The 21,401-nt window shown below is 47.8% G+C and overlaps 2 protein-coding genes across 3 annotated transcripts in view; one reads left to right on the top strand and one right to left on the bottom strand.

The window, feature by feature from the left end:
* LOC144169586 (putative imidazolonepropionase) overlaps positions 1-12,757 on the bottom strand; it is a 21,375-nt gene extending 8,618 nt beyond the window's left edge. The window contains exons 1-4 of the mRNA XM_077698826.1: positions 12,539-12,757; positions 11,760-11,866; positions 11,594-11,658; positions 4,052-4,329 (exon numbers count right to left, since the gene is read on the bottom strand). Coding sequence (XP_077554952.1) covers positions 4,052-4,329; positions 11,594-11,658; positions 11,760-11,866; positions 12,539-12,690 — 602 coding nt within the window. The 5' untranslated portion in view covers positions 12,691-12,757. The remainder of the gene's footprint in view (positions 1-4,051; positions 4,330-11,593; positions 11,659-11,759; positions 11,867-12,538) is intronic.
* Positions 12,758-17,137: 4,380 nt separating this feature from the next.
* The window catches only part of Cdc27 (cell division cycle protein 27), a 42,937-nt gene continuing 38,673 nt past the window's right edge, over positions 17,138-21,401 (top strand). The window contains exons 1-2 of one of the 2 annotated variants that reach the window (XM_077698825.1): positions 17,138-17,346; positions 19,715-19,790. In XM_077698825.1, the coding sequence (XP_077554951.1) occupies positions 17,323-17,346; positions 19,715-19,790 (100 nt within the window). In that variant the 5' untranslated portion in view covers positions 17,138-17,322. The remainder of the gene's footprint in view (positions 17,347-19,714; positions 19,791-21,401) is intronic. The other variant, XM_077698824.1, reaches the window with a different exon arrangement.

Raw genomic sequence — 21,401 nt, 5'->3', positions numbered from 1 at the left:
ACTAGTGTTTGATGCTTGGCAATGTCTAATGCTTTGCGGAAAAGGTTCGCGAATCTGTGTTGTTTTCTCGGAGAGCTGTACAGGTTTAGAACGAATAGGCTCCCCCGAGTTCTTTTTTTACTCGCTATGAGTTCCACGAGGACGTGATCTACAGTCGTAACGCCGGTGTCGTGACGAATGACAGGTATGTTACGTTTAACGAGAGTTGCTACTGAAGCACTTCTGTCGCCCGAAGCCGGCTCGCAGGCCTCATAGTAAGGTTTGTATCCTGCAAGTTTCGCCAGACATCCGGTTTCCTGCAAACATATAACGTCGGGTGCCTCCTCCGTGATCTTATTACTTATGAACTGCTCAAGGTGGCCCGTTTGCGGCGATACCCGCGGCAATTCCACTGCCAGATTACGTATTTTGCGTTATTCCGGTCCATGGCTTTTGACTGGGGCGTTGTCGAAGCTAGTCTAGTTCTGTCCTGGGAGGCCGGTCTGGGCATAGGGTTTAGTGGATTTTATGGGACCAGCGCACCCTCCACCGCCTGGGTAGCGTGGCAGTGCGGCCTCCAGCTCACTTGTTCTTGCAGTAAGGGCAGTGACCTGCTTGCCTACATTTTCTGTGAATTTCGTGAGCAGGGCTTCAAACTTCCCAGTGAGTGTATCGGCGAGAGTTTCGTTCAAATGGCTTAACTTCTCTTCTAGTTGTTCCATCGTTACGAGTGAGGGGCCCCCTGCCTTTTTGGGTGGTCGCATAGGGGTCACGGTCGCATCCTCTGCCTTACGTTTAACAGACTGGGATTCAACTTCCATATCGTCGTTAGTGGTGTTTTTTGGGAGGGACGGTCTCCGCATAAACTGAGCCCTGTTCGGAGCTGCGCTGCTGTGAGGTCGCCGTGCCCACTTGTGGACTTTTGAGCTTAGTAATTTCTGCCTTCAGAGCCTTGTTTTCCGCAATTACTATTTCTAGCATCTGTTTTATTTTAGTAATTTCTGCCTGATGGACTTCCTGGTTCGAAAGGGGTGGGGAGTCTTTCCTGCCAGCCGCGAGTGGAGCAGTGTGCGAGACCGCGTCAGCCCAGCTCACCTTGTTTTGTTTGCTGCCTCCGGAGGTTCGATGCTCAGTGAGCCGGGGGAGGCGAGCTCGAACGATGTTGGCTCCCGCGTGAAGCCGACCGCGATTGGTGCCGACCCTTGGAACCCGTAGAAGTCTCCGCTTTGGCCTCGTGCTGTTGCTGTTTCTTGCTCTTGTGGTCCCGGCTGCTGCTGGTGCCTCTCCTTTGCCCCTCATTTGTAACTGTGCTGCAATGGCGCGCCTGCCGTGATGCTGACCGCGAGCGCCGACGTTGTCCGCGGTGGTGGCTGGGAGAGCGGGAGGAAGCACGGCCCCCGGCGCTGTTCGCCTGACTCGAGGCTGAACGGCTGGGCGTCCGGCTCCGAGATGCGTGGCCACTGGGATCGCCATCCGCGTGGAGCGCCAGTCGAGGGAAGGATTCGGATCTGTCCCTAATGTTCTTGAGGATTCCTTTCTCTTGTCCATCTTTGCTTTCGTTCGTGGCGTTGAGCTCCTTCCTGCGCTCTCTGTCCCAGTGCCGCTTCTTTAGCAGGTATGGAACGCGGTAACGTTGCTTGCAGCGTTTGTCGCCAGTTTTGTGGCCCTTGCCGCATACTGCGCACTGAGGTTCACATGGGTGATTGTCCTGCGGATCCCGGGTTCCGCACGTGGAGCATATCTTCGGGGGTGTAGTGGGCGATGTTGGGCACACGTCGGTTCTATGTCCGAAGCGTCCGCAGCGATCACACACCTCGTGTTTCTTCCGGTGGAGGAAACAACGGTATTCCGCGCCGCGGTAATAGACATAATGCGGGACTCGGACTCCTTCGAACACTATGATGGCAGTGTTGGATGAGCCCAGTCTTCTCGCTTGGAGGATCGTGGGGTTTCTTCGGTTAACGAGGCTTCTGGTGATATCGTCCGCGCTGTCTGTGTCCGGGATGTTGTGGATGACTCCCTTTGCGCTGTCTTCGGGTGGCGTGGCGTATGCGCTTATCCCGTGGGATTTGTTGCCGAGCGTTAGTGCTTCCACCTTGCTGTAGCAGGCAGCTCTCTGCAGGCTTGGCGTGCTGACCACCAACAGGTTACGTAAGGTATTGACTCGAAGCGTGTCGTCTTCGACTTCTTCCGACTTGAGCTGTGCGGCGCGGAGCACGCAGTCTTTTATGAGCGCCTGGCTGCAGCGCTTTAAGTCCAGGCCGTCTCGCGGCCGCAGAATTATTTTCACATCCTCTCTCGGAAGGGCAGGAACTCGAGGCTTCTTTTGCGATCCGTAACGTGACACGTGAGAGCGGCCGCGGTATCCCGTTGAGGCGGCGGCGCAACCTCCGTCGCTGTGCGGCGGTGTGCCCTCTTCAGTGGTGAGGCCTAGCTTGGCGAGGGTTCGGGCGCCCTTCCGGCGGTGGCTTTCCATCCACCCAGCATCTTGAGAAAACTCTTCCGGTGAGATTGACTCACCTTCCACTTCCACGGCGTGCATACTCGATCACGGAGAGATGCTGTAGAGACCGGTGGGGTGCCGCGGCGGGGGGGGGGGGGGGGGGGGGGGGGGGGGGACGTGGCGGCTGGGCAGGCCGCCGCGCCGGGCTCCGTCGGCGGCGGTCGGTCTCTGAGGTAGGCCTAGTTGACGGCGCACCGCAGCTCTTACTTCGGGCGAAGTAAGCGCAACACAAGGTACAAAAATACCTCTAGAGGTATCGGGCGACGTTGGGAAAAATCCAGTGCGGTCTTTCGCCTGATGCAGTCCGATAATTACCGCTAGCGGTTGATTAAACACGGAGCCGACGTGAGGTGCGTCCGCACTCCATGGCCCCCTAGCGGCCATCCTCTGCAGACAAAGTATAACATTAAATTTCCATCAAGAGTAAATGTGCCAACCGAGCATATTTTCTCATCTGCATGGTTCACTGAATCATTCGGCCACTAAAAAAAAAAAAAATATGTTTACATCACTGACGGCTCCGACAAACTTGCTCGGAAGGGAATTTTAACATCGCGTGGTGGACATGAGAAAGAAATCACTAGTTGTCCTCGCTCCACCTACAGGTAATTCCACGCTGGTATTCAGATAACTTTGTAATGGGCGATAGAGCACTCTCTTTAGTTATTTAGCTCAACCAAACTTTCGAGAACTAGTTTTATTCTCGCAAACACACTTGGGGCTGCCTGCTTCTCATCTGGAAAAGCGCGCGTATTGACAGCAGGCAGGAATACAACATTTACAACTTCGCTGTGAACTACCTAATTACGACAAGTAAGTGGAACTAAGCGTAATAATAGAGATGTCGTAGCGACTAACTCATAAAATTTGTAGCTTTGGTAAAAAGAATTATCAGAAAACTCCTGCACAGCAGTTATCTGTAACCATACTCCTCCCGTATCTGTACAGATGCCCATATGTATTGGACAGCAGACGGGAGCTCTAACGTTTACATCCTAATAGTGGACTAACTAATTGTGACAAGTAAACGAAACCCGGGCGTAATGATAAAGTCGTCTAAGCGGCCATTTGTCATATAACTTGTTGCAGGATAGTTTTGTTAAAGCAGGAGTTGCGGCCGTTTTCCGCAGAACATTTGTGATACAGTTGGCTTTGCCGCAAGGCGTTTTGGTCCCCGATACGGACGTAAGCCTCCCAGTACACGTGTCCCCCCCCCCCCCCCCCCTTCCACCTTCCCCCGAAGCATATGGGTGCTACAGCAACGCTAGAGAATCACTGTTGTCAAATTGATCAACAGCGACTACTAGATCGCTTGCGAGGGGAAGGGGGGGGGGTGCAAACTGAGCGGCAAAGCGCGAGTACAGGAGGAAAAGTATATTGTGCATGGAAGGGAGCGTCGGCAGTTCAATTCGCGGCAAGTTATAAAGCATGCATCGAAACCGGTTGCGACGCCACCTACGTATACAGTTCAGCCGACGAGCCCCAAGAACAAGAAATGGGTATTGTCTTCTAAACAATATCGTTTGATAAGAGCGCAAGGGCCCGTACACAACAAGAATGCAGCCTCACTTGGGCACGGCGTGCGCTCCGCAGTACGTGCTGGATATCTCGATGGGCGTCCTGAGGCGCGCCTTCTCGATTGCGCTCAGCAGCTTAAGCTCGGCGTCGAGCTCGAGCCCGTAGCCCGACTTGGCCTCGACCAGGGTGGTTCCCGAGCGGAGCATGCCGTCGAGGCGCTCCACCAGGCTCCCCACCAGCTGATCCTCGCTGGCCGCGCGGGTGTGCTCCACCGTGAAGTGGATGCCACCGCCCTTGGCGTGGATCTCCAGGTACGAGGCACCGGCCAGCTGCGAAGCCGTGGTTGCGTACGCACACTTTTACACGCGCATTTAGGTATTTTTGAGCGTATACCCACACAAAGACGCGCGCGTTTATATGTACACACGCACAGCCTTACACATTTCAGCGTACGCACGTATATGTGGATCGTACACAGAGTAGAGAGAGAGAGAGAGAGAGCTCTTTATTAGATGAAAGCAGAGAGGTTTGCCGGCATGTTACCGCCTGCATGCTACTCTGCGGGGATGGGGAGAAGGGAGTAAAGGCCCTAAAAGAAGTAGGGCAGAAGAAAGATGGGAAAAGAAGAGATTAAAAGAAAAGTGAACACGAAGCTTTGCGTGGTGACTTAAAAGTCCGCACGATCTGACACGTAAAGTTCTAAATTGTCTCTGCGAGGCCGATTCCGTGTAAATAGTCAAATAAAGCAACCAACACTTTTCTCTGGGACGATGGAGAGGGCCAGGGTCCAAGGAGACCTTTCAAAGATATAGATGCGTTGTTGAGGCACTCAATCTTTTCTGCGAGGTGAGTTCTTTCTTGGATGTATGCCGGACACTCTAGAAGGACGTGCTCTACTGTTTCGGGCAATCCACAATTATCGCAATAGGGGTTTGCAGTTAGACCGAGGCGATGGCGGTAAGAGTTCGTGAGCGCTGCGTTGAGACGCAACCGGTGGTAAAGGGTTTCAAGCTTACGTGGAATCCGCTCTGGTAGCCTCATTCTGAGTCCAGGGTCTATATGGTGCAGGAAAGGGTGCCGAGTTTCAGGACAAGACCAGAGGCGGTTTCGCTCCGCTAAGGCAAGCTCCTTCGCTAGCGCCGCACTGAAACATTGTGGTATTCTTTACGCTGCGGATATAGATTCCCAATAATTTTTGCTTACTAACAAAGTAAAAACATGTGGTTGATTACTTTGTCATAGGAATCGTTAAAACACGAAAGTGAAATGTGCAGCGAAATCTGCAGCTGAGCATGATTTGCGGGTCGGCGGCGGTCTTGTGGTGTGCTTGGCGAGCGACGTCTTGCTGGCGGGTCGCTTTGGCTAAGGTGTACTGGCGTCATTTGCGTGACGGATATGACGTCAGTGAAATCTTGGTGCATCCCGGCATAAAACACTTCGTATTAAAATATAAAACCTGGAAACGAACGACCCTAAGTATAACGTAACCTTTAGTACTAAAGCTTGCTTCCCCGCAAGAAGTCCCTGTGTGCAGGGGTGCACCCTTTACAGGCCGCTGGCTTCGTTGTACTGGCGTCATTTTCGTGATGGATATGACGACAGCGAAATCTTTGTGTATCCCGGAATAAAACACTTTCGTGTTAAAATAAATATCAGGCGGAAATTCCCATACTTTAGAAAAATACAGCTGTGCAGGGCTGGAAATTTGTTCGTACATATTTGGCTGCCCTTCGGCGTCGATGTGCGGCAGGACCCAAGTGACAAAGATTCTGTTAAACTATTCCGCGGAACGACTGGTGGATAAGCAATTCATGTCAGTTTAGGAATCAAATCGTGCGCGGTAGCTCACACTCCACGCTGCCACACATCACAGCGCCTAAAGCAGTGTGAAATTCCCGACAGAACCGGGCAAGTGCGACGGCTGTCATCCGAAGAAAACGAGAGAAAAAAATTGACTCGTATCTGCTGCCTTTGCTACAAATCTCGTCGAAGGACGATAGTCTTCTGCCGCCCCTACCACGTAAATGCCCCTCTTCTCTTCTCCTCCCGTCTCGCTCCTCCCTCAATAAACACGGTGACCATTTGCTCAAGTCAATTCAATTTTCCCGCGTTCCACTGCTCGCGCCCCGTCTACAGGAACCTTTAGTTGCTATTGGACTTAGAATGCCGCCATGAAGCCTATAGGCTCGGTGTCGAGCTTTTTTGTTGTTGTTTTCTGGGGTCAAAATAGTGATTGATTGATAGTGGGGTTAAAGGAGCCATGAAGAGAAAATACAACTTCGTTTAATTTGAAAGAACTAGGATTCAATATCTCACTCAGCTTCATTACAGCCACAAAAGATGTTTTTTAACGAAAAAAAGCAAGAAGTATTTAAAACTTTCAAATTTTGCGCCCCAGTGACGTGTTATGAGCAAGAATGACGTCATACGGGCCAACAATAAAACATAATTTTCAGTGCGTTAACTGCACGTTAGCATTCAACTGATGCGGTCAAATGGAACTAGAGGCCCCATTACAGACGTCTAGTCATGTGTCGTCGCGACAGGTCAGTTAGGCGGCCGCCAATCGCACAAACAAGGTTCCGTGACGTCATAGAAAAGTTGCGGGAAATTGGCTAGGGGGTCGCGACTGCTCACACGTTTTCTTTAATATATTCGTTATTTTTTCGAAGATTGCGATGATATTGGTATCATTGTTATCGGAACTAAGCAGTCTTTCTAATAAACTCAACTTGTATTTTGTCTTCATGGCTCCTTTAAACACGCCGACGCTGCGAAGGCGGTGAGGCGCGCCGTAGTGGAGGGCTCCGGATTAATTTAGACCCCTATCTCGTACACACGGGCGTTTTCGCTTTTCGCCTCCATCAGAAAAGCGTCCGCCGCGGCCGGGAATCGAACCCGTGTCCTCGTTCCCAGCTGCACAACGTTTTAGCCACTGAGCCACCGCGATGGGTGGTCGAAATACTGCTTTGAACATGCATTTTCACATTTGCTATTTAAAATATCAAGCGCAAATTGATTTTCAATAAAGGAGCCATGAAGAGAAAACACAAGTTTGGTTCGTTCAAAACATTGCCTCGTTAGAATCAAACTGACACCACTTTAAACGTAAACTTCGCTCCAATAAGCGATATAATTTGGAAAGAAAGGGAATGGTCATGCGACCCACCAGCTCATTTCCCGCAACAGAACCTATGATGTCATACCAGCCAGCTCTACGATTGGCGGAGGCCGGCAAAAGCACACGCGAATTAGGCATGTCATACCAGCCAGCTCTACGATTGGCGGAGGCCGGCAAAAGCAAACGCGAATTAGGCAGAGCTTATCAGTTTGTCGAACGGGCTACTTGCGCTTAAATTTAGCGCACATTCTTTTTATACAAAAGCACACGTAAATATGTGTGTTACAAAAGCACACGTAAATATAGAAGTACTGGTGCGTACTGCTGTCGGTACTGCGCGCACTATGCTTGATTTAGCTGCACAGCACTGCGGGGCGTTGGGGTTGTCTCAGACGACACTGGCCGATTGACACAAGCAACGGTGTCTTCCGGGACCATATTTGTCGAGCGAGCACAATGTTTCACGAAATCATTATTTCCTCCCAGAACAAAAACAAGCCAGGTTTATATACGGTCACAAACAAACTCAAGGCAGAAAACGGCTCGCAACAGTATGGCGGCGCCATCTATAGGTTCACTAACGGTAAACAAGGCTTCGGAATCGTCTGCACAGCGGTCGGTTCCTGGGATGTCATTGCGGACCACGAAAACACATGATTTAGCGGGAAAATCAAAATTTTAACCTAAATTGATTAATTTCTCAGTGAATAAAGCATCGTTTGTATCCGGACAAGCGGTGGGGGCACTATAAAACACGAAATATTTTGAATAAAACAACCTTGTATTTTGTCTTCATGGCTTAACAGTTACGTATTGATGTTTTGCGTCAGATATCCTAATGCGTTCTTTTTAACAGCCAAGCTGTTTAGCAAATCAATTTTTCGTGTCAGCAGATAAAACTAATAAGAAATTGCCGAGCGCGCGCACGAGCGCGGGCCTCGCGGCGACCGCCCGGCACTTAAAAAAACCGAGAAAATGCCTAGCGCTCGTGTGTGCGCGCCTCGCGACGACCGCCCAGCGTCCCCTGCGCATGTTTGTCAGGCGAAACATACCCACTTAGGGAGATTGGCCAAGATTGGCAAAAAAGAAAAAAAAACTCCAGCGTTCGCAGTAATCGTGGCAACACTAACTCGGGACGAGAAAGACACGAAATATAGCGTATACGCCCCTCCAAGGCAATGTCCAATGATTATCGCTTCAAAAAAAAATGAAGGAACCTCACACTTATAGCTACAATGATGGAGTAAAGGTCGTTACAGCAGCAGCGAAGAAGCAAATCGGCTGAAATCGTGGACTTCAACATTCGTGATGGTCGCGAAGGTTGCGTACAGCTTCGCTACTTCAAGTCTTACGCGCTGGTGTGAGCGTCCTTCCTTTTTTGTTCAACAATGTTGACAGGTACGAAGTATGGTACCAAATTTAGCGGTTTGGAAAGGTTTCGCCACGTGTTTGGCCCGGTGGTCTAATCGAGGGACGGACAGGCAGATGCACAGGCAGGCAGACCAAAACGTTCGTGTTCAGTAACCAGAAGAGCCAGGAACTTGTCCCAAGTGTCCGGCTCCGGCGGCTGAAACTTATGTCAAGCCTCATTATGGACGACTTGCGCGGGAACAAGGACAGCTCGGGACGACGAGCTCAGAGGGGCTGGTCTCCGGCGAGATAAGCCGGATGACTACAACCGCTGGGTGCAGGAAGATAGATACTGAAGATCGCTAATCGACTTTATGCCCGTACCTGGACTGCATGCCTATATACCAGTAGACTCGAAAATTTATCGGTTTCGAACTGTCTGTGTTTTTGCGCCTTTTTTTTTTTTTTTTGCTTTCCTACTTTCTTCTCTCTTCCCATCTTCAAACCTTCCCTCACATGCCGCGTGGCAAAAGCACGGAGCGAAACCAAAAAAAGCCCATAATAGACCATCGTCTTTAAAACACGCCCGCACAGCGAATGTGTTTTCCTGTGGTACCAAAATGAAATGTTTTATCTCCTGTGGTCTTTAAGGTTACTTTAGCCCTACTTTCAGCAGATCTCTCGGAGGCTGAGTTCTATTGAAATGGATATACCCACTTTGGGGACATCTGCATCTGCAGCAGAGTCGTCACCAGTTGAGTCGTCACTGAAAAGGGAGCCAAATCTTCGAAGCAGGGGTAACTACTGCATTCACTCAGCGTCCCAATGCTGAGGACCGCAATTAACTCCCTTGATTTACGCATGTTTGTGAATGTATGTGTGTGCGTATGTATGTGTGTATGCATGCATGCATTATGTGTGTATGTATGTGTGTATGCATGCATGCATTTATGTATTATGTATGCATGCATTATGCGTGTATGCACGCATGCCTTATGCGTGTATGCATGCATGTATTATGTATGTATGCATGTATGCATGTATTGTCGCGTACGGGAAGGTGTACCCGAGACGAGCTCCGTCGCCTCCGACATGCGTGTGATAGTGTGGTGAAGCGAGCGGCCAGCCAATATTGCAGCCTTCAAGAAGGCCAGAAGCCGAAGGCAAACGTAACTCGTTTACTTCACGCCAGCGAGAGATGGGCCGAAGCCAGACAAGATCAATGCCCCGACGGGAGAGGTTACAGTACAGGACTCGAGCAGAGTGACAGCATTGATTCACTGCTCAAACAGGAATGAACTACGCACACAACATGAACGGCACAGACACACAACACTCTTTCCAGAGTTCGTGAGCGGTCGGTAGTAGCGGCGCACGCTGAGTCCCGAGAGAGGGGAGAGAGGAGGTCTCCGCAGCGGCTTCCGCGTCCTTCGGACAAGTCTCTGCGCGTTGCGTCGGCGCCACCGAAGTTTGATCACGCCGATAGAGAGGCGCCTGCGATCCAGACATGTCGACGCGTTTGCATCCGTCGGCTGCAAGCGTGAGTCACCGACAGGGGGGCCTGCTTGAAAGGCGCACGTAGTGGAGGCTTTGCCACACAGCCGAGGAGTGTTGCAAAAAGCACTGCGGAGGGCTGATTCGTAACAGTATGCATGCACGTATGCATGTATGTATGTATATACGTACGTACAGTCTGTCAAAATTTTGTGGGCCACGGCGACCGTGGCCGGAGCAGGCACGCAGCCGCGCAGCGGCGCTCCGGCTGACGCTATCGGGTTGGTAGCGCGGCTAAAGAGAGCGAGGGGGACTTTCGCTCTTGCCTTGGTTGTGTGGCTAGCGTGACTAGAGCAGTGCGTGGAACTTCATTTCAGCGCAGGCGCTTCATGCCGGACACACGAAGACAAGAGCGAAAGTTCCCCACGCTCTCTTTAGCCGCGCTACCAGCCGATAGCGGCAGCCGGAGCGCCACTGCGCGGCCGCGTGCCTGCTCCGGCCACGGTCGCCGTGGCCCACAAAATTTTGACAAAGACTGTACGTATGTATGTATGTATGTATGTATGTATGTATGTATGTGCAAAAAATACATACATACAAATATATATATATATATATATATATATATATATATATATATATATATATATATATATATATATATATATATATATATATATATATATACAAAAGAAGAAAAACTTCGAACAAGGTAAAAGCACGATTGTGGCCTACGTTTCAGCAAAGAGAACTTGCTTTCTTCTCTTTGCTGAAACGTAGGCCACAATCGTGCTTTTACCTTGTTCGAAGTTTTTCTTCTTTTGTGTTCTCTACCATCTTCAAAGTTCTACTACTCCCTATCCTATATATATATATATATATATATATATATATATATATATATATATATATATATATATATACGTGTTTGGTGTGAAAAAAAGGCACAAAAAAGGAGCTTGAACATATGTGATAACAACTGTACACGGTTTACACGGAGCGCATGCTCAGTTCTTACTGCGACAAGAAGTCTATTTCCCTTTTTGATAAGGTGATCGATGCTGCGCTGGCGTATTCCCCTTTTCCAGACACGTACCATAAAGTAGGTTTCCCATATCTCGCGCTGCATCTTGGTCCTTGACCTCAGGAGCCCTGACGTTTTATGGTACTCCGGCGTGCATTCAGCTCTTGCACAAAGCTGTGCCAAGTCGCTTGGCGGGTTTAGAGGCAGCGACCAGTCTGGCCGATGTATGATTTGCCACGGGGAAGGGGAATTTTGTAGACAACATCTTGTTCACATCTCACAAACTTCTGCACGTGCCTTATTTTAATAAGGCACGTGCAGACTAGGGAAAATAGTGAAGAAAATTCGTGTCAGCGCAGCGAGAGAAGTTGTTAGGGGCACACGGAACAGGTTTTGCTGCCTTATAGCGTCACTAAATAAAGGCTTTATTTATTTAGCGTAGCTTATTTAGGGACCCTAAGGATACCCGCGTTGTTCTGCATATATACAGCGACGGGACTACAACGGCTGAGGGCAAGGACGTCTGGTAATCTCTAGTTAAAATCTCGTAGCTCTACGTGGACTCAACGAAAGGCGTTTACCAAAAGTCGGTGGGTGAACGCACCTTCATCGCGAACTCGTGGACGCGGTCCCCAGCCCAGACGGGATGGGTGTGCGTGTCGACCAGTCCTGCAGATAAGGCGAATCGCTGGTCACATCGCGCCCTGAGCGGTCGCTCTGTAATTGCGGTCTCCATACGAGTTCGCCGGGACAACTAAATTTATGCTCACCGGGTATAACGCAGCAGCCCGTGGCATCGACGATCTTCTCGAATTGCTTTTCGTCGAAGTTCCTTGAAATTACGCTGGCTTTGTCTATCGCAGATATTATACCGAACCTGCGTCAGCATTCCAGGGAAAGAAATTACTCACGGCAAAGGTCAAACGCGTTCACATCAGCATATTATTTAAAAAACTCCTTCTGGTGGTATGAATTGCCATTTTTTGGCGATTAACTATTGTTGCAAGGGTGCGTAATAATTACGTTCATAACGGCCTAGGTAAAATAATATTTTTCTAGCTGGAATATTTAACCAGAAATTTCTTCTAGCTAGAAATATCTCTAGCTATAGAAATAGGCAGAATTTATGGCTATAAATTCAGTTTCTAGCTCATTTCTAGCTGGATTAAGATTTGGTTCCGGCTCACAGCTATTGCTTCTAGCTAGCATTTAATTTTCAGTCCAACTGGAAGAGAAAAAAAGCCTGCAAGCTTGAAAGAATTGTCCCTAGCTATACTACGAATTTTTCTCGCTAGAAGCTGTCGATTCCAGCTAGAGTCTATAAATCTAGTCAGAAATGAAGCTGTAAATTATGATTTCTTGCGAGAAATGCTCTTTCCATTTTCACGGGGGGCCGTCACATTTAAACAGGCGAGCGGCTTGAAAGACTGGAGTACAGCATATCTACCTTAAATCAGAACGCAAAGTGGAAAAGAGAAACAGGGGACAAGCCCTTCACGCCATATCTAGTGTTGAAAAGGAAAAGCGAATGTTCGGACGATTCACTCACTGGTTCACCACGATGCTAAAGGTTACGGCGTCGTTGCCTTGAAGAATGGCCAGTTTCTTCATGTCATTTCCCTTCAAGCACTGTTGTCCGCTGTCCACGACTTGCACAACTTGCCTAGCGTTTTTCACGAGGAGTCGGTATTTGTCGGCCATCGCGTTGTCGGTGAATTCGCCCACTGTGCGCCCGTCGAACGAGATAAGCGCGTTTTATAGCGGCGGAGAATGCGGGCTGAAGCCCGCGGAAGAAATGCAACAAGAACGCCACCTGCACGTGCATACGTACTGAACGTATGAAAGCAGGGAGGAAATGCAGGAGAGGACGTAATTTTGTTTTTCTGTTCTCTGTTTTCTTTCTTTTTTTCCCGCTTAGCGCGGGAAATGCCTTGGGGCCGCGCATTTATTATCAGGCAGTTTTGAATGACATTTTTGTGGAACTTCGCGAAGCTCTTAGTGCCCTTAGCTCTCGAGTCTTCGAATATTTTCGGGAGAGTATGCCTGCGGAAATTTTTCGAGAACTTTTTCACCGTACCGAGGTTAGAAGAGAGAGAAAGAGAAAAAAAAAGAGAGAGAGAAGGCCATAGATACTTACTTGGTTGGGCCCTGTTTAGAGCTGAGCTGTATTTTTGCTTGCGGAGTTAGCGAGCAAATGTTAGCACCACCTCGATAGCCTAAAATGAGCCAGCTAAATCCCTGTTCCTTTGTTTGTATTTATTTTTTTGCATGGGTTAGCGTCATTTACAACAGAACCACAACCGTCAGAAGTGCACATCCTAGCCGCCGCTCGCTTGCTTTTCCCCTCACCCACTCGCCCCAACTTTCAATTGTGTCGCCCACTAGGCCATGCTCGCTGGTTCCATCAACGTTACTAGAATAAGCTTGGTTCCATCACGTCCTGCCGGTCGTGCCCAATTTCTTATCGAAGCTTGCTTGCGTGGGGACCGCCCTTGCTACTGGCTCGTTAACCATACGGCCACCGTACCCTCGTCAGCTCAACGCAGCCATTTATTTCAGATCTCCCAAAAAGAATGCGGGAACGAGGGTGGAAGCAACTTATATATCCGCTCAACATCCCTCTCTCTCTCTCTATCCTTTCACCTTCTATTTCCGTCCTCATTCTGGCACCTTGTATCCCTTGTCACGCCGGTGCCAGTCAATTCCGTCCCCGTACCATACCTAACCCTTCCTATAATTTTTTTCTTTCCTTATACGAGCAGTGGGTGGCTCTACTGACCGGCGCGGACACCGCAACCCAGCAAGGCTTAGTGGAGCAGACCCGAGCAGCCGGCGGTAGCCAGGGCACACTGCACTAGTGCAGCAGCTCGCCGGGCGGGAGCCTCAAAATAAGCATCTAAACTCGACTTATAAATCTTATTCATTCATGTCCCTCGTACGATTCTTTCCACGGCGAACGGTCGACATCCAATCGTCCTTTGTCCAAAAAATAACTATTATTTGTACAGATAATGTTTACTCCTCCGTCACCTCCTCAAGTTGTGGGATCGCAAAGCTGCGAAGGATTCAAAGGAGTCTGTGAGGATTCGTAGAAATAGCGGTAGCGGTTGGTCTGAATAGAAGGTGATGAATGTCACTGCATGATTTGCAACCTATACAGCTCCGCACAGGGTATTGAGAGTGGCCCCAGAGCGTGTCCCACGCCTTCGCGATCTAGGCTTGCGTCTGTGAAAACGTCGACTTCGTGCTCAGGGGGTCCGTTCAAAGACGGCGGAACCACCATTGCCGCAATGGCGTATTATTACGCTCTAGAGCTTGCTGTACGTGGAGGTGTCAAGGGCTGGTCGTCGTCAATAGGAGCTGTAGGAGCTGCAGTTCGTATAGCACCTATTGGGTGTTCTGGAGCCCCAACATGTGTCTCTGGCGTGTGAGGTGTCGTTCGAGGTCCGCCTGGGCTTTGAATTTCTGCATAATGACATCAGTAGAAGGAAGGGGTACAGGCTGCTCCAGTTTACAAATGGAAGCATGTCTAGGCATGCCAGTGACTGTCTGTAGTTTCACGCGACGCAGCCCCTGGATAGCTCGGGTATAGGTCTTGTTGAGGTCATAGGCCGTTGCGCCGTACGTGGAGGTGCTGCTAAAGCTAGGGACGGCCCTGGACACAGTCAACATGTCTTCCTGAAATGCTACACCGTATTTATTACAATTTCAGTGAACGGGGTGTAGTAGTATGCCATTTCTCTTGCAACCTTTTGAGCGAGATTTCAAGACTGTTAATAATTCTAATTTGTTGGCATAGTAAAAAGTAACGGACTCATTTGAAGCACATACGTCACGGTTGACACTGTTAACGAATTTCTTGGGGTGCATTGGGTGGCTTGCAGCCATGTACTACCTAAAACTCAGCTTTTTAAGATGCAAGTACAAAGCCTTGCCTAGCCAGGGTGAGCTCAAGTCTATTAGCCATGGCTTGTATACATCCGCGACTTGGCCCTCTAAACGAGTAAAATCAGTCACTTTCGTCAGACCGTGATATCGACTGCCTATATGGCAAAGTGTCTATTTCAAGTTGTCGGGCTACTCTGGTCATGACCAGGTTGTTTAGTAGAGGGCCCAAAGTATAGAGCCTTGGCGACACCCGCGATCGAGATAGTAAGTTGTGTCCAGTTTCCATCCAGCGTGCGATTCACGGAGGATGACAGACCAACTTTGTAGAAAGGCACAGATTTAGATTTGCGTTGGGCGAGAAAAAAAAAGAAACTCAAGTTCGGGCCTATGTTCAAAGGCCTGCTTGGCTTCTTGGTAGGGTTACAGAGACTTGACTAGTCGACTTGGTCTATGGCCTCTTTTAAGACTATATTTAACTTTAAGCTTAACGTTTGGCAGCCGTGGCGATGAGCTCAATGACGTGACAAGCAACATCAAATATTGTACGTCAAGCTGCGGGTTCCGTTGACGACGTTGTTGTTGTTTCACGTCTTTATTTCACTTAAATTGCCTCTGGGGGGCTGCAGTGAAATGAAAAAAAAAAAGAAAACCCGTAAGGGGATCAAAAAGGAAGAAACGAGGTCCTGGGCAGTTGCAGATTGGGGGCCCACGGCGCCATTGTCCATTGCGGAAGTCTTCCGGTGTGCCTCTCAGGCGGTATGCCCGAGGGCGAGGAGCCTGGCGCCAGTGGGCGGAGCAGCTAGATCCAGAAGGAACTCGTCCAATGCCCGCCAGAGATCGACGGCGGTCGCAATTGGGGTAGATGAGACGTCCAATCGTAGCGTTAGGCCTAACGTCAGGCTGGCGCGTACCCGCGTCTTCTACCTTCCCGCTCCCTCTGCGTCGCCAGCAGTTGGTTTGCCTCCGTAGCTAGCGGTGGGGATTTATATACACACACCCAACAGCCCCTTCCCCAACACCCCCAGAAGGATCTCGACACCCCCCCCAAGAAAAAAGATCGCAAAACCACGAGGACTTTATACATCCCCCCCCCCCCAAACATCACCCCCCGCGGGAGTGTTTCCACCCCCTTCTTCCCTAATAGAAATTCTGGATCTGGATAATCACCTGGCTAACTGGGATGGTGTGGTGGGAAAGTAGGTAATACATTAGCCAACCCCTTAACTCCCCCACTGCTTAGAAGTGGGGGAGTTAAGGGGGGTTGGGTGGTGCAGGCAGGAAAAGACTAGGTGATTGGGGGTAAGAGGAAGGTCGCATGCTTGGCAGTTATAAGGGAAAACGGATAGGGAAGAGATGTGTGAAAGAATGGTGTGATTTTAAAAAGTCTCTGTCTGAAGGTGACGATAGACATAAGCTTGATGTGGGGTCAGGGATGGGTGGGGAGGAGGGTATCTTCTTTTGTTCGTGTAGCTGTATGCACGGCTGGTAGATCGGTGTCAAATTGGTGCTAGCAGAGCCCGGGCGTCCGGTGGTGTCTAGCCTTGAAAAAGGAAGTGGCCTGTTGTGGATGGAGAGCGCGGGTTGCGGCATAGGCCGATTCATTCTCGGCAAGACCAGAGTGGCCAGTGGTACAGAGTATTGTTACTTCGGTCTCTTCGGGAAGACGGCGAAAATGGCCGAATAAGCGAAATTACACTTGCGACGATTCGCTATAAAGGCCAGGTCTTTCACCGAATGGGCAAAACCCCTGCCCCTATGAACCATAGTGCCGTCCATATTTAATTATTTTTTTGTATATTCAGTCAATATTCGAACGAGAGCCCCAAAAAAGAACTGCGTGCGTTACTTTCAAGGAAGAGAGACGGCTACGGCATCGCCAAGTTTCGAAGAGCCCGCTTCGCCTAAAATGAAAGTCCCGGAAATGGTGGATAACCGTACGTGGACTGCCAGCCAGGATATTTGAATATTTTCTACAGGGCCCTCAGTCGAGTTTGATGTCGTTTCCGCAACCATTTAGGGACTAATAGAAAAATAATACAAAAAGTCGCGACTTTTAAGGAAGAAAAGAAAAAAAATGGCTGTCTAGTTTCGATTTCATTTTCCCAAAATTATTTGTATGTAATAAGCGTTCTGTTTAACAATTACGTAATAATTAAATCAAATGAAAAGCTGAAGCAAATTTTTTTCTTCGCACGAGTATAGTGCCAGTATATTCCAGGCACTATAGCACGAGCAATGCACGAGACATTTCGTTCAGCGCTCCCTGTGACAACTAGGGTCGGTCAACGTTGGGTTTGAAATATGGCTGTGACGGTTGGATAGTCGAGTGTGTCCGTGTTCCTCCTAAAATTTCTGCGTGTGGTTGCTTCCTTTTCTTTTGTGCCTGTGGACGTCAAGAAAACAACAGTGGAGATCAGAGTTGTCGTGTAGGACTCACAAGTAGCCATGATAGTCCAAGAGCCGGTTCAGGTAAAACAGTGCACCTTAGCGCACGCATATCAGTCTCGAAGCGCTCGTGTTTTTTTGTTATTGCCTTACCTTGCGCGCAAGTCACGCTGTTTGTCGTTTTTACCCTTTAGATGGGACTCCTAGTTGCGTTGCATTCTAAGTTCTCTTAGTACCTATTTTCTTGGCTGTTTGCGGGTACGAAAGTGTTAAGGGGGTGAACAGTTTTGCACGGGCATTACCACAGCCTACCATCAGGAGACGCTTGGCCAGCTCTAACTACGGAGGATGATAGCTTGATTGAAGTAGTTGCATTGAAGCGGACTGCTGTCGTTATACAAAGATCTTTTTTTGGGTGTGCGCAGCTTGTCGAACAGTTGATCTGAAGAAATGCGAGATGAAGTAGGCTTAAAAGCGTTGCTGCAAGCTAAACAAGCTGCTTGGCAACATTAATAGCCACATATCGGTAACTATTTTCTTCCTGGCAAGGTTTTTATGCACGCCCGGTTTATTTGAAAACGTGCATGCACTTAAGGAAGAAATGAAAAACGCCCTATAGAAGAAAGCTCCGAAACAAGCAAATGCACTTTGTCTAATGAACTTTGTAAGTGGTGAAAGCCATGGCCACGAAATGGCTTCGAAGGTGTCGATATTAGTTCCTTTATTGTGCCATATGTTCGTCGCATTGACAGGAAATGCGAACCGTAATTATGATTATTGCATTGATTATTGCTGGGCTGGATCCATAGCGCGCATGAATTGCGCAAGCGGAGGTTTTGTCTTCCTGGAGCATCTCAAGCTTTGCCCTGTATTTCATTCATTTTAACAGGGAGAGATTTAATGTTAGTGAACATTTTTTTGCCATTTTGTCACAATGTTTTAATTTCTGCCACGAATATGAAAGTTTTAGTATTACGGCTTAATGCTAAGGCAGTGAAGCATTACGATGAAAGGTCACCAAATAGCCTAGGAACAACAGCTAAGGCATTAAATCCATAAAAGGTCATTGCAGGCCTATGAGATCAGGCCTGATCTTCCTGAGCTTTCGTAATGTTGTAGGAAGTAAATGAGAACACGGGAGTGCGGTTACAGCATAGCCTTGCAATTAACCACAACTGAGGTCAGAGGTGTTCTTTGCAATTTTTCCAGCGTGCCCCCCTACCTTTCTGAATAAGCTGTTGAATTTTCACCCGTGTGATCCATCACAACTTCATCAGCATACTTTGTTTGGTGGTAGCACATAACATGGACAGATATCTGTGCAAAGGATACAAGCCTGAAATAATGTCAGTGCAAACTAAATTAATCGTGTTTGCTGGTTTCTTGAGTGATCCATGAGGTCGAGTGAGCCATGCGTAAGGTGCTTTGCCGTCTGGAACGTTTTTGCTCTGTTTTTGTATTGCTTTTATCTTTTTCCACAAATCAGCAATGTTACGGGCTTTCTGAAAAACAAAGAAAGGAGGGTCATGAATTATATGTGGTCGTTAGGAGACTCTTACAAGGCAGGTTTTGCTGTGCAAAGGAACCGCATTCAGTATTTTTAACCGCCTCAGCCACAGCTTGTGTTGTTGGCAAAGGACATTCCCTTTTCGGTCACAAATCTGGGGTGATATAGGTTTTTTTTTTTTCACCAGGCCATTTTCGTCAGCCGTTTGGGCCACGCCATATTGTATCTCTGCTGTACGGTGGAGGCAGCAATGTTCTGTCATCATTTGCAGTGCCATGTGAATGATGTGCTTCCCACATGAAAGTTTTGTTGTCGCACCACACTTCTTGAATTCATTGTTTTTTTCAGTGGTTTGTTGTGCTTTTGGGGCCCGATGCAACCGAGGCTGTTGCCAAAAAAGCCACAGAGCTGGCTATCGGAAGGTTTCGCAATCATTTTGAACGTTTGCAAGGTGGCAATCGATGTAGGACAGTTTATTGATTGTTGCATAGCCACCTTCAAAGGTGCTTTTAATTCTTTGTTTCTGACAAGAAGAGCATTTATGAAGTCACACGTTTTGATGTAACCTGCAGTTACTATGTGTGTAAAATTGGCAAGGTTTGTTGAGAAAGTGGAGCATGGTTTTTCTAAAAGCCGCAGTGGCTAAAATTCACTACTGAATCTGAAGTTGTGGGTTCTATGCTTGGCCACTGTGGCTATTTCCAGATCGTAACAAACACGCTTATGCGTATAAGGTTTAGGAACACATAAGAGTTTCCCAGGTGCTCTACATTAATCCGTGCCTCACCTCATAGATGTTAAGTCTACATCTACAATTTGAAAAGAGAGTGCCTTCTAATTGCAAAAACCAAAGCCAAGGCCTCATTTAGTTGCATTGCATTGGCATGGCTGCATTTTCTTTTCTCTTGCAAATTTCTAACGGCTCAAAATGAATGTCTCTTGCAGGCAGCCATATGGCATTGCCTGAATCACTATGCATTTTCGGATGCCATCTTTCTCGCAGAACGGCTTTATGCTGAAGGTAAGGTGCCCCCTTCCTTGGTCTTTGTCTACAAAGAAATGACACCTGTAGCCTGTGTGGTTTTTTTTTATGCTTTAGGATCTTTAAATACAGTATCTGTTGTGTCTTTCTCAGCCTTGATTTGTTAGAAAATGGCGCTTTTCCCACTTAAACGTCAGTTCATGTTGGAACTTCCTGGTCACTTCCCATTGTTTGCGAAATGCAATGATGAAATGTAGTGACAGTCATACAAACTTATCCAGCAAAACTTGCCAGGTTGGTTGTCTGCATGCTTACAACCATTTACCTTTACCATTGCTTTTAGCTTCATCAACCCGTGTGGACAATTTGTTGGGTGGCTAATTGCATTAGGAAAAAATGGTCTTTAGTTGTGGCACCAGTTCTGTTGTTGCAATTTTGAGCTTAGTGAGTAACTGTTGCTTTCAGAGTGGCATAAATTCTTGGCCTACACAGATTTTATCACCAAGTTAAGACCAGTGCATGCAACTCAAAAATTTTTTGAATGTATCGCTTCAACGTCGGGAAAGATGCATTCTACACAGGGGTCTGGGATGCTGAAGTCAATCAGACGTAATGCAAAGAGAATAAATAACAGTAACAATGAGGAAAAATGTATACTCCCCTCTCTTGCAAGATCTCTAGCTAGCATATGACTATCGCTGTGAATAAAATCAGCGAAAATTTAAACGCCTTATTCAAAGTTCATTTATAACTAAGCAAGTTTGCTTTAAATCGAAGATGGTTGCAAAAATTGTGTATTTTAGCCGCAGACAGGCCCCAAACAGCTTCACTGCATCTTACTCTGCAACATTCACCACAAATAGTAAAAATTGCTTCTGTTAATATTCAAAGAAAATAAACACCACTCTTGACAGATGTAGCCGCAAATGAAGAATGTGGACTGAACTGAGCTAAAAAAATAACTCCTCTTGTCATGGCTAAATACCGTGGTTAGATCTAACTGCCATAGAATTTCTTTTGTGCGTGAAGGGGATGGAGGTGTGTCACTGTGTGTGGTTTTTATTCTCAGTGAATGTAGAGGTCTAGGATTTTCTACAGCACTGTAGGGTCATACTCTTTTGGTGTACAAAAATGACCCCTAAATAGATTGAAGTTCTCTTTCCCAAAACAAATATTTCTCAGTTTGGTAAGCGGTTTCTCGCCTTCCTTCTAAAAATTATATTTTTTTGCTAGAAGTACCAACTTCCCAGTATTTCGGAATATTGCGAGTCTTCCACCTGGACGTGTAACTAGAAAAAAGTGTTGTTCGTTTGTAATGCACTGTTACCACTTGCAGTGCTTAAAATATGATGATTGCAGGCTTCTTTAGAGTGTATTAAGACAGTTTGAACTACCAAATGGGAAATCGTAGACCTCTACATCGCTGCTCATTTGCTTGTTGGTCTGTCTCTTGCACGGTGATGTGAGAATGTCTCCTTAAGGGGATCATGTAGACAAAATACAAGTTTATTTTATTCGAAAGATTTGGCGTTTTATAGTGCACCAAGCACTTGTCTGGCAGTAAGCGATGCTTTATTTACCGAGAAATTAATCAATTTCAGTTAAAATTTTGATTCTCCCGCCAAATCGTGTGTTCCGTGACATTTGTGA

This window comes from Haemaphysalis longicornis, unplaced genomic scaffold, assembly GCF_048455015.1.
Source record: "Haemaphysalis longicornis isolate Haplotype H1 unplaced genomic scaffold, Haemaphysalis longicornis Haplotype H1 scaffold_2, whole genome shotgun sequence".
NCBI lineage: Eukaryota > Metazoa > Arthropoda > Arachnida > Ixodida > Ixodidae > Haemaphysalis > Haemaphysalis longicornis.
Note: the sequence above shows the minus strand (reverse complement) of the source record. Positions and strands in the feature narration are given on the sequence as shown.